Source organism: Podarcis bocagei (genome assembly GCF_964188305.1).
Source record: "Podarcis bocagei genome assembly, chromosome: 14".
Lineage (NCBI taxonomy): Eukaryota > Metazoa > Chordata > Lepidosauria > Squamata > Lacertidae > Podarcis > Podarcis bocagei.
Genome location: NC_138139.1, coordinates 42,089,737 through 42,103,085, shown reverse-complemented (window position 1 = coordinate 42,103,085; position 13,349 = coordinate 42,089,737). Strand labels below are relative to the sequence as shown.

The 13,349-nt window shown below is 44.7% G+C and overlaps 1 protein-coding gene across 5 annotated transcripts in view; it reads right to left on the bottom strand.

Annotated features, from left to right (window-relative positions):
- Nucleotides 1-4,411: 4,411 nt before the first annotated feature.
- Nucleotides 4,412-13,349, bottom strand: part of VPS35L (VPS35 endosomal protein sorting factor like) — an 84,570-nt gene continuing 75,632 nt past the window's right edge. For all 5 annotated transcript variants that reach the window (XM_081169428.1, XM_081169425.1, XM_081169427.1 and 2 more), the window contains 3 exons: nt 11,080-11,198; nt 7,810-7,956; nt 4,412-4,979 (listed from right to left, as the gene is read on the bottom strand). In XM_081169428.1, coding sequence (XP_081025554.1) covers nt 4,881-4,979; nt 7,810-7,956; nt 11,080-11,198 — 365 coding nt within the window. In that variant the 3' untranslated portion in view covers nt 4,412-4,880. The remainder of the gene's footprint in view (nt 4,980-7,809; nt 7,957-11,079; nt 11,199-13,349) is intronic.

Genomic DNA, 13,349 nt, shown 5'->3' with positions numbered 1-13,349 from the left:
TTTGGTTTCCTTAAAAGTGTTTCTTCTGGGGGAGGGGTCAGGGGGAGAACAACATTTGTTGGAATGACTAAGAATGCCAGCAGGCATCAGATTTCTAAAAAAGTGTCGGTGGCTAAATGACCTCTCAACAAAATCGTTGGATTCGCTTATGTTTCAGACAGGTAAAAAAAATCTCAGATATCTTTATCCCATTACTTTTGGCAGCTGGTGTTTGTAAATGTCCAACTTCATTTTTGAAATGTTCATTAGACTAGTTGTTGGAGGAGGAATGGGCATGAAGTTATTGGTCATTTAATGGATTGTCTGTTCACCCTGGCACCCTTTGCTTCCAAGCTTACTTTTCAGTAGCCTGGAGCACTGGGATTAGACCCACAGTACAGTGGTACCTCGGGTTAAGTTAATTACAAAAGCTGAACAAAAGATGTCCAGAAATGAAATGTTGACTGCTGCCTTTTGATTGACACATCTGTTGCCCGATAGTCAGGAGAACACGCAAAGTACAATTTAAATAAGCAGTGCACTTGAAACCCTGCGTCAGCTGACTTGGTCAGTCTTCAAGAGACTTTATGAAAAGCCATGCATAAAATGGTTTGTGCAGCAGTGTCCATTCAGGTTTCACAGAGCGTTTGGGATACTTCCAGCATCCAGGGCTTCCATGTCTAAGTCGGTTATTTTTTAAAATAAAAATAAAAATCCACAACCAATAGTTGGCATGAGATGTCTCAAAATACGATCCACCCCTTTTTGGAATAATCACAGAACTTTTTCGTCGTAGTTGCTTTCTAGGTACAGTCAGGGGTTCCCAAACTGCTCTGTGGGCCATCAGTGGTCTGCAAAGCTTCAGGTGATCCGTGGCATGTCTGTGGGTTTGTGGTTGAAGGCAGCACATCCATCACAGTAAATATTCATAGTGACTTTTAATTGCATTTTATTGCTGCTTTTGTTTCTTATGTTATTCATTGTATTAGTTTCACCTGATGTTCACCTGCTGTTAAGCTGAAATGACTGGGTGGTGGAGGTAGGTGAAATAGCTACGAGTAGCTTTGGGTCTGGGAACTGTTTAATCCCTTCCTTGTCAGCAGTAATCCCACTCTCCCATCCATCTACTGTTTTATCTGTAGGGAGAAAGTTACAGGGAACTTGCATCTTTTTCTCTTTGGTGGGGGGTGAATGGGAATCTTCTGAGTGGACAGGGCAAGGAGAGTTAAAACAGGCCCTTCTTTTGTAAGCTTGTTCTCGGTTCAAGCTGAAGCCATGCCAGAGCTGCACTGCATCTTTTCCCCCTGAAAAGAATTAGCTGGGGAAAACAGCCATGGCTCTTACTGTATCATGAGTTGAAGTCACAATGAACAGGAAACTCATGACATTACTGTATGTTACAAATCGAGATCACAAGACGGTCCTGTTCCAGCCTGCACTGTATAATCCCTACCCTGCATGGTAGGAAGAGTTCCAATACGCGAGTTGCTTGTTTACATGTTACACCTTCTGATAACGCCTCTTGCTTTTCTGAATGGAGGGGGGAGTGTGCATAGAAACTAGCCTACTGTGCAAAAGTAAAATTTGCCTTAGTCACTCTGCCTACTTTTCCTCTGATCCCGCCCACCGCCAGCATGCCGTTTCTGGGTTGCCCCAAAGGGGCTATGGCTGGACCACAGCAACACTCCTCACTCCTGCCCATTGGCTAAGCTGGGCTGTCAGAAGTTAAGAGTCCAACAACATCTGGAGTGTCCAGAATCCTCACAAGCATAAAGCCGCACTCAAGAAAACAAAGCAGTTCTAATTAAGTGGTGATTGGCAGTTTTGATGAGTTGATGCTAGTATGCTGAGGGTTGCAGAAAGATTGATAGTATGAGCGACGGTCGGGCACTGGCAAGTCTCCACTGCCTCAGCCAGGGGGTCGATAGGATTTACCTATCCTTCTGTTGGCTTGCCAGCTGTTGAAGCTGCACCTGTCCCTGTCTCTTTAAGAGGAGTTTGGTCTGCAGGAAGCAGCAACTGATTTCCCCCCCTCTATATCTAGCAAAGCCTCAAGTTCCTGAACTCTGAATATCAAACCTTTCAAAGGCACAAGAGCAGACCTTCTCTTGCCTCCCCCCCCTCCACCAAGCTGGCAACCTACCTCATAGGTGGCCAGATATCTGCAATAGTTCCAAACCCCAATATTTAATAGATCTATATTACTATTAGAGCTGCCATTTAAAAACAACTTTAGTGTAGAAGCTATGAAGTCCCACGTTATTTGTTTGCATAAAACATTCTGCATTGGGTTTGCCCAGCTGACTTGTGAGTTGGTTCATCTGCAGATATGCCAGATCACACCCATCCCTTCCCCTCCACCTATTATGCCCTCACATGGCAATGGTGATGCATCCAAATTGCATTCTGCCCAAAAGATGTTTGCTTGTTCTGCAAGCATAATAGCTTCCCCTCAGCTTTCTGCCCACAGCTTCCTTGGTGGCTGCTATTATTAAGGCAGTAGAATTCTGCTTGGCAAAATGGCTCAGCAAGTCTCATCATCCCCCTCCCTTTTATACACTATGCACTTACTAAGCCCCTAGCAACCACTCCCTTAACAGCAGCTGACTTTGATTTGTCCAGTTTTTGAACTCATTCCTAGTTTCCAGCATCCTTGTTCTCTGCCTCGTTTTCTTCTGTCCTCAGATACATGGTGCTCCTTCCTACACGACTCATTGTATAAGCAAAGCTTGCAGACAGACAGCTTAAACAACTTGTCTTTCATTATGTTTCTCTCCATGTTCCACTGAGCATGGGTGGGATTCCATTTGTTTAAACAGAATTACGAGCAAACCTCTATGGCTGATATTTCCAATGCAACACCAGCAACAAATACGTTTGCTCCTGCAAGGACATGCAATACCATGCAGTGACCTCATGGCAGCGATGCCACCAAAGGGTGCACAGTGCTTTATTGTAGCAGAAACCTCTTACCATACAAGACCACCAAATCCCAACTTTTTTTCTTGAAAATGAAAAGGTCTGGCCAGCAGAGTTATCCTTAAGGACATTGCAGGGATACTCTAGTAATTGTGCCCCTTACCCTTTTAAAGCTCTTCACAATATTACTGCACCCTGTTTTGGCCCTGGCTTCTCACTGTCACCTCTGCTACCCCAGTTCCTGCACCCTCAGCTACACAAAGGCCACTTGCTGTTTAACACAGGCCTGATGTAGCAGCCAGATTCCCTGGTACTGCAGAGCCAAACGGAGGCACACTGGACTCTGCCAATGGTCAGGGCGACCAAGGGTTACTGGGAGGCTGGAGCCTTTGCCTTCTGGGAAGAATATCACAGCAAGTCAAGAGCAGCTGCAGGGACCTTGCTTCCTCCCTCAATGCCAGAAATGACAACTCTGCTGCAACCTCCCGGTGTTCTTGAGCTATGAAACCAAAGGGAGGCACACACTGGCTTGTGCCATGAGCCATAGAATTAAAGGCTGCCAAGCCTTGGCTACATTCTACCTCCACTGCTGGAGCTTGTATGCCTCAGAATACTGGTTGCTGGGGAGAGCGATGTCCTGATTGGGGGTTCCCATTGGCATTGGTTGGCCACTGTGAGAACAGGAAGCTGGACTAAATGAGCCTTTGGCTTAATCCCGCAGGCTCGTCTCATGACCTGGGTTTGCAGAGGTGAGCTTTTGTATTACAACAACTTGTGCTAAACCACCTAAAGAATCGTTTAGTTCAAGGGCTGGTTCAAAAACCTCAAACAATTATGCTCCCTTTCTGGCCCTGTATGTGAAACTTTCTCAAACAGGTGTGTGGTCTTTATATGAGCATTGCCTCTTTTCCTTCTCAGATCCCTCCTCAAAACTCACCTTCTCTGCATGGCTTTCAGTGTACCTTATATGATCACATCTGTCCGCATTCATCTTTCCCGTGTTTCCCCAAATTGTCTATTTGGAAAGAGCAAGCTCTTTGCAGGCAGGGACATTTCCATTTTTGCCTCTCTAAGGCATCATGTACATTGCTGGTGCTGAACTGAAAAAAGGTACACCCCATCCATTTTAATACGCTGCTCGCCCATTCTCAAAGGGATGTGTTAACTAGTAATTTAAAGAATTTTTTTATAAAAAGCTCAAGCTGCTCACATGGGCTTACAATCAAAAGGCAAATGAAGGCTGGGTTATGCAGCATAATAATAAGTGTGCCTAATGATTACAAAATAGCAGGCTAAGCACTGCTTGCAAAGTTCGGTAATGGGAATGAATACAAATGTGATGTATCCATGATTAGATCTTTTTTTAAATACAGCGATGCATTTTGAGCTTAGCCACCAAAGCTTCCCGGACACATTTGCTTCCAAGTATTTCTCAAGGTCTACCACAAACACTCAAGAATCTCTCCATTTACATGATGCTTTAAAATAAAATAAAAAAGGCCCAACAGCAAGGTGTTCTGAGAGGTATATTCAAGAGGAACGCTGAGTAATAGCTCCCTGTTAATCAGATGTACAAGCCCATCTTTCAAAGGCTGCAACACTCGAAAGACATTGCTCAAACATGCTGGCACAAGTTATCTCTCCTCTTTTCTTTACAGCCCCATCAGATTTGGATAGAAAAGTTATTTCCAGTCTGAAATTGTAAGATACTGTTTCACCGACCCCCAGTTAGCATTTAAATCACCTTTTAATGGTTAGTGGCTGTGCAGTGGGGAAACAAAACCTCATTTCAAAAATGATGGCACTGTCAGGACACATTTTCCTTCTGTCTCTGACCAAATAAATCTGTCACGCACCAAGGGACTCTACAAAATGAAAAAAAGATATTGAACTCCGATAATAGCCTAAGATGCAGCCTGGGGGGTTTATAGGCCTTAGAGAAGGACCCTCCAGTACATCCAAGTTCAGGAGGCTATGATTTGTCAGGTCCTTGACTGCAGAGGAAGTCTTGCAGCCAGATCGGTAAAATGGCTCAGCTCAGGGTGTTTGCTTTGCTTCTTGATGTATTCCAAGGTTTTGACCTAAGATAGAAAGAAGCGGGGGGGGGGGGGAATAAACAATGAAAATCAAGTCCTCTCTCTACAGGTAATGTGTATCTGCTTCAGGATGGGTTTGAAACCACCGAACAATGTGGAAATTTGACAGTGCCCTAAGCAACATCTGTGGAAGTCCTCAAAAACCAACAAGGTGGTAGAGGCTTCCAAACACCAGAGTTTGGTGATAAACTGTGATGTTGTAAAAAGCTGCATTGGCACCAGCTGGCAAAGTGATGGGTGAAACTGCTGCAGTTCTCATCATGGAAGCTGAGGTGCTTTTACCTCAGCACCTTGCAGCCTGTGGCCAATACAGCTGGCCCCAGCCTGCTGCTCATCTGGGGATGTGTGTAAAGCAGGCGTAGGCAAACTCAGCCCTCCAGATGTTTGGGGACTACAACTCCCATCATCCCTAGCTAACAGGGCCAGTGGTCAGGGATGATGGGAGTTGTAGTCCCAAAAACATCTGGAGGGCTGAGTTTGCCTATGCCTGGTATAAAGGCACCTGCCCCCAGCTGAGTGAGCCCCGAGTCCCCTTCCACTCACGTGTGACCACCAGGTGACTTGGGGCTCCTTGGCTAGGCTGCTGGGGGCGGAAAGCTCCTGCCCCCAGCAGAGGCAGCCCTAGTGTCCCTGCCACTCGCGCTTGAGCAGCAAGGACCTTGGGGCTCCTTGGCCAGGCTGCCTCCACCTTCACTGGTGTGGGGGGCAAGCAAGCTACCTTCCACTTTTGCCCCCCACTTCCCAAAGACAGACCAGTAGCCAAGTGCACAGAGCCTGTTGGGCTTTGTGGATTTGACTGCCTTAAGCCTTCGCCCATGCAGGTGCACTGCCTCTTTCCTCTGGGGTTTGCCTTGCCTGGCTGCCTTGCACCAGGAAGGTGGGCTCCATCTTTCTGGGAGGAAAGGCACAGCACACCCTCCCAGATGAAGGCAGGCAGGCGGTAGCCAAGCACGGCTGCAGACCCGATCCTGCTCCTACTCAAGTGCAAGCAGGAGTGGGGTCCTGGCTCTCTCAGCAGAGAAGGGCAGGCTTTGCTCTTCCCAGCTGAGCAGCCCCGATCCCGCTCCTACTCTCATGCAAGCAGCAACAGGGTCAGGGCTCTCGCAGCTGGGTTAGGAGGAGCATTTTAATGGGACCCCCATCCTGCCACTGGCTCCTGCGAACTGGTGGGAGTTGCCAATTCGGGCAGAGTGCAATTGCAGTTTCGCCAGTGGTATATCGCCGGTGAATCCGCTGCCACTTGAGTCCCTCTGTCTCCAGCTCCTGACTAGTTTGTTTCTTCCTCAACATGCTGGGCAGCAGAGGGACTCAAGAGCAATGATGCTGAGTGAAGTTATCATCGCAGTCTACCCTCACATACTGGTCCTGGGCGAGATATATTGATATATCACCCAGTGTTAGTTGGGAGCAGGGCTGAAATGCCCTGCAGAGCATCCTGACCCCTGAGCACAACCAAAATCAAAGGGCAGGCAATCGTGAAAGCTTGCTTAAGGTGTGTCTGTTATGTAAATCACAGAGAAAGAAGCTGCCTCATAATAACTTGAGCCTGCCCCAATTGCAGAAGGGGGTCTCTGTCTGTCTCTCTTGCTGAAACCAAGGCCCATTAACTGGAAGTAGCAGCGTTGAACCTGGAACATTTGCCATGAAAAATGCATAAGCTCTGCCACTGGGCTATTGGCCATCGGTCAATCTGAGTTACCTTGGGAGCACAGCTTCGATTTTGTAAAAATTAATTTTGGGCACTTAAAAGTGCATGGAACACACAGCCCTGGGTTTACAATGCCACAAAAATACCCATTTTCCAGCTCTAATGCAGGCAGTTGCACTTCCTAGTGAACAGCACGGCTTATTCTGGGTAAATGCAGTTAGCAGCATTCTCCCTATATTTTCCTGATGGGCATAGAGTGAAATGCAACAGCCCAGCTATTCTTTTGGTTGCGCACTCAGTGGTGAGTCTGACTTTGGGGGGAAGGAAAGAAGTTACAAAAGAAAATAATCAAGCCATGCAAAAGTTATTTAGCAATGATTTTCTGAATTAAGGTCCATCTAGTCCATCATCCTATGGCCAACCAGGTGCATCCTCAAAGGCAACAAGCAAGGCTTGAAGTCAATAGCCCTCCCCTGCTGTTGGCCCTTGGCAGTTGGTACTGGAGTGACACACGATCTCTGAAAATGGATAATTCCTGTTGCAGCCATGACTAGTAGTGACTGAGGGATATATCACCCTATCAAGACATCCAGGTCTGTGAGCATCAACACATCTTTTGACAATGAATCACATGACTAATTATGTGTTGTGCATCTTCTCCTATGTCTGTTTCAAATCTGCTGCCAGTCAAGTTCACTGGGTGACCCTGAGTTCCAGTTTTATGGGGAAAGTGAGGGAAAGGTTGACATGAGGTGTCTTCTTGCTATGCAGCTCTGCTTTTAAGTAGGGTGGCAAACTGGGTTTCAGGGTCCAGTGGAGTCAGGCATGAACCATTATTCCAATTAAAACAGGGAAGCTTGGATACCCTAATTTGAAAAGTTTAAATTATTAGACAATGTCGAAAGAGACAATTCTGCTAAACCAAGTCTTCTACAGACGGAAACAAAACAAAGCAAGCTGACCCTTTCCCTTCATTGCCATTTGGTCCCATTTTTCCTCTCTGTAGCTATTTATTTTCTAGCTGCCAACTTCTTGCATTTGATGAAGTGGATTCCAGCCCATAAATATTGATGCTACAATAAATCTGTTAAGTCTTTTAAGATGCTGCAAAACTCTGTTGTTTGAATACAAAGGTCACCCCCTGCCCAGCCTCAAAATCTGCCTTACCGTGATTTTTGTGTCTGCATAGCCGTGCCTCTGAGCCAGGTTCCACAAGTTAACAGCGAGCTGGTTGAGTTTGTTGTTTCTCAGGTCTCCGTGGGCCAAGATGCTATTGAAGAGGTTGAGGGCCAGCTGGCTCTGCCGCTTTAAAGTCTACAACATTTTAAAACACAGAATTCTTTTAGCAGACAGACATGTAGCTTGCAAGTTCATACACAGGGTTGGAAGGGAAAGGAGAGAATCAACTGATGGAATGTCAGGCTGCAGATGTTGCATTTCACTGTCATTTGGGACCATTTTCAGTTTTTTTAGCCTGCACCTATTGATTCATATCTACCTACTGACAATGCCACATCATGCATCTGATGAAGTGGACTCTAGTCCACAAATGTTTGTGCTATAATAAATCAGTATTAAAATTGACAAAAGACTTTTTCTTGTTTGATTACAGACATTCAACCAACAAATGTCAAGCCTTTTGCCTTGTTTTGAGATCAACAGATGTAATGATGGAGATAATACTATTTTTTATTTTTATCATCCATATGTCATCTTTTGTTTCTAAAGGGAATTGCATTTCCCTTCGGCTGAAGCTGCAATGAAAGCACTTGACTGACAGGCACATTAACCTACGGCTGAGCAACCCCTTTTGTTCCCTTATCAGCACCTCCCTTCATGTCTTCTGCCTACTTTAAATTTTTAAACCCTCTTGGAAACAACAGTGTCATTCTGCAGTATTGCACGCAACACTGTTAGAACACATTACAAAACAGCAAAAACAAAGGCAGTGTCACATAAACACTGACTTGCACATGCAGACTGTCCCTAGTTCAATCCCATTCCAAAGAATCTCAAGTAGGAAAGCTGGAAGAGATCTCATCCAGACACGTAGAGAGGCATAGTAAGACAATGCTGAGCTAGATAAGCCAACGATCTAACCTCAGAAGGGCGTTTCATATGCTCATATATGTTTACCCTGAAGATGCTTCATAAAAGCACCACATCAGGGATTCTCTAGGGCAGCTGCCAAGCCCTAGAGGTGTTCCATAGCAATGCCAGCATTCCCCCTGTGTAGTAGGCTGATGCTCTTTTGATCATCCCCTTTGTCGGGATGCACTTTCTGTTCAACTTGGGAAGAGCAAGAGCCGCTTGCCCTCCCCTCCCCCCTTTTAGAGGCAGAGCTGCCAGCCATCGCCCCAAGGAATCAAATCAGCTGAAGAATAGTTGGAAGCTGCTGAGCCATTGTGGCTGACCTGCCACATTAATTAATGCATTTTATACTTCACCAGAGCCCTCTCTCAATTCACCCAGCCTTAACTGTTACCCGGTGTGAATTACTGCTGAAGCAAGCAAGGGAAAGGAATTAAAACGCTGCCTAAACGCTGCTACCAGGACTATTCGCTCATGCGTGCACGCATACAACCCAGCAAGAAAGAGTTTATGTTGAATGTAACATCCCAAGAATATGTTGCTACAGTTGAACATCATGCTTCTACAGCTACCTCATTCTACAGGAACATTAGCCCTGCTGAAGTCAAGCAACTGCTCTCTCCACACTCCCAATGAGTGGGCAACGAGAGATGTTCTTATACAGCACTTATATGCTTTATGAGCTCATAGGGTGCATTGCAGTAGTTTGGTCTCAACGTTGCCAATGAACAGATCACTGTGGCCTGGCTAATGCTCTGTCTAGGAACGGCCAGAGCTGGCACACAAGCCAAAGCTGATAAAATACACTTTTCGCCACTGTAGACACCTCAGCTTCTAGTGACAAAAACAGTTAAAATTGCAGACTACAAACTAGATCCCATCCAGAACAGGCCTGAAAGCCACCCACCTGCATCTTGTTGGGATCTAATACAGTATAATAAGCTTGTTGGATCTCATCCAGCCCACCATTGCTTCCAGGCACTGGCACAGCCACTTCTGATTCAGAGCTGGGAATAATCGGTGTACCTATACCTCAAATGAACTCTCCCAACAGCATCATAGACATGTCAAACCATACTTGGGACCAGATGGTAACTTTCAGAAGGATGCCATGGTCAATGGTATCAGAAGCCAGTGAGAGCTCAAGGAGATTTAACAAAGATGCACCACCACCATATGCCTGCCTCTTTCACACTAAATGCCATTCATAAGGGCACCCAAGGCCGATTCTGGTCCAAAGCCAGGCCTAAAACCAAAGTGGATTTGGCCTAGATAATCTTTCTCCAAGAGTGCCTGGAGAGTTGCTACCACCCTCTTGAACACCTCACTCTTCAAGGGGTTATTTGTGACAAGCTGGTACTTTTCACTTATCATGGGATCCTAGGTGGGGTGGGGTTTCCCCCCAGGAACTGGGAGACTGTCACCTTTTTTAAGGTTGGCAAGCATCACACTCTCATGCAAGGATGCATTTTCTATACCCAGGACTCACCCACCCTCTCCTCAGCCTGCTCAAATTAGCCAGGATGAGTCAGGGCCAAAGGAATACATGGCTGGTTGACTCATGGCCAGTTGACTTACTGCAAACACCTTGTCCACGTACTCAAGCCTCAAAAGCTGACCCTTGTCCCACAGACCTAGACCAGATGGTACACTGGACACTTCAACCAGACTGGTGACAACAACAGCAGCGTCAATGTCATCACAGAGACCTAAGCAGTCGTCCTTGCCTTTTGCGCCACTCACACTCTGGCCATCGTCCAGCCCGTGTTATAGTCTGCAGCTCCCTAGAATACCAAGGAACAACGTGGGCTCCTCCAGGCTGGAGAAGCCACTGGAGTGATTGTGTGAATAGCCCACCAAATCTCACTGATTTTCAGCGAGACTAAGACCTCAGCAGAATCAAGAGCTCTGTCCACCACAAAATCTCCCGGAGTCCAATCTCTAAGGGCATACCAGCTTAATGGGCCCTCCACCCCTGCAGAGGGAAACCTGACACCATGAGACCAAACCTCAGCAGGAAATGGTGTGACCATAATAATGGTGTAAGCAAGATATGTTCAGAAGGAATGGAAGGAGAGTAAAACTGAGGAACAGTGGCCAGCAGCTTAGGAGCAGATTTCAGGCCCAACACAACGCTGGAAGCAAACTATGTAAAGTGTTTGTGCAAATATTTGTTATGTAAACCAGGTTTCCCCCAAGCTGGTGTCCTCCAGGTGTTTTGGTCTACAGCTCTAATCTGCTCCGGCAAGCATTGATGATGAGTATTGTAGTCCCACAAAATCTGCAGGGGTTGGGGAAGGCTAGGCTAGCCGGGTGTCCCAAAAGAAGAAACTAGTTTGCACCAACCTCATCCTTCCCAAGGTTCTTGAGATGCTCCAGGATCTGGGCTATCAAGGTTTCACACAGCTTGTTGGTTTCTGCCAGGAATTTGGTATCTCCACCATACAGGGTATCATTGGATTCAACTGAGAAAACAGGTTTAGGAATAAAAACAGGGATGTGGGTATTCAAGAATGCTTGACAGAAGACAAAAAAAGTAAACATTTATTGGTGCCTGTGTTTTATTTTCTTCCTCTTCCCTCCGTTCCTGTGTGTGTGTGTGTGTGTGTTTAAGATTGTAAACCTACATGCACGTACTGCCTCGTTTTAATTGATTGTATGTAAGGCACTCTGGGAGCCATTTGGGCTGAAGCAAGGGGCCTAAATGCTCTAAATATATATATAAAGTAAGAATACTTACTTTTATTAAAATATTTATGTACCGCCCTCTTGCAAAACATCAGGGCAGTGCACAACAACATGAAAGCGTTACAAAGCAATACAAAAATATCTCAGAGCAATTCTGTCTGCCATTCAGTTTTCCAAGTAACAATGGGTTGTATCCAATGCTAGTCCCACTCAGAGGAGACCTATTAATTCATTAATTTCAGTTGGTCATAGAATTGTAGAGTTGGGAGGGACCCCAAGCGTCATCTCATCCAACTCCCTGCAATGCAAGAACTCTCAGTAGGGCTTAGCTGGATACCACCCATTCCCAGAGGGCAGAGCCAGTGCATACACCTGAGCTTGAAATTACTCCATCTGTAGAGTAAGCTATGGGCAAAGTAGAGTCTGAGCATCTTGGCACATAGTGAACTACAAAGTTGGATGTGCATTCAGAACATCCATGTAGGCATGACCTAGTGTACACTGTTGGATCTGTTCTGTAACTTTTGGATGAAAATTCCTAATGACAAGTCTTAATTTGTTTTGACTGTTGGAAACCAAAAAAAAAAGGGGGGGCGGATTTCATGCATACAAAATGCAAATACCCTCAGCAGATTGTACTAAAGTTCTAAGAAGACTCATCTGAAAATTCTGTTTCTGCTGGGAAATACACTAATGAGCCAAGTTTGTCTAATTATTCGGACTGATTAAAGCCTCTAAAGTTTCCTTTCAAAAATATGGAAAAGTTGCTGTTCTTACAGGATCCTCATTTTCAAAACAAGAATGCTTTCTCTCACTTTAGTCTTTTCTTTCAAAATAGAACATTGATCACCGTTGACTTTATGGTACATTCAATAATTTGTTTTCAAAGAACGTAACATCCCTAAGACCATTTTTTATTTCACTTACACAAATATTTAAAATTATGCCAGAACGGTGTCCAAGAATGTGAAGCTTCTCAAAACAGTTTTCTCTGAAATATGTATACCCCATGACTAGTGTTCAAAGCAGTATACAAGATATAAAAATCAGAAAAACAAAAATCAATAAAATTACCCATTCAACAGGGACTAACAAAGCAAGCTAAACATTATTAACACATTATCAGGGAGAGAAAGCAAAACTTTCAGAAGCTGCAGCTTAAAATCAACCACGTCAAAACACGATCTAAACAGAGAATAAAAGAGCAGTCCCATGACACTTAAAAAATTGCAATGTAAACACCAAGTGGGTGTGCCAGAGAAACGAAGAAAAACTAAAAAAATGGAAGTGATTCTCTGTCTCCCGGGGCTTTCTATACATCACCTCCCCTATGACAGCATCCATCTATTTATTTAGAATACAGTGGTACCTCGGGTTAAGAACTTAATTCGTTCTGGAGGTCTGTTCTTAACCTGAAACACCACTTTAGCTAATGGGGCCTCCTGCTGCTGCCGGAACAAGATTTCTTTCTCATCCTGAAGCAAAGTTCTTAACCTGAGGTACTATTTCTGGGTTAGCGGAGTCTGTAACCTGAAGCGTATGTAACCCGAGGTACCACTGTACTTACATTCAGCGTTATAAAATCTCAAGAGGTTTTCAAACCAGTTTATAAAAGATTATTATTGTTATAAAATAATAATAATAATAATAATAATTATTATTATTATTATTATTATTATTATTATTATTATTATTAATTATTTATACCCCACCCATCTGGCTGAGTTTCCCCAGCCCCACCTTTTTCCCTGACTCAAGGCAGCGTATAAATAAAACAGCTAAAAACATAGGAAAAACATAGGAGAAAAACATAGGAAAAAGCAACAATATTTAAAAAGAAGTAAACACACACATACAATCACAACAAAAACAGCTTAAAAAAACCAGAAGCATTTATATAACATAATCTCATAAAATACCACATCCAT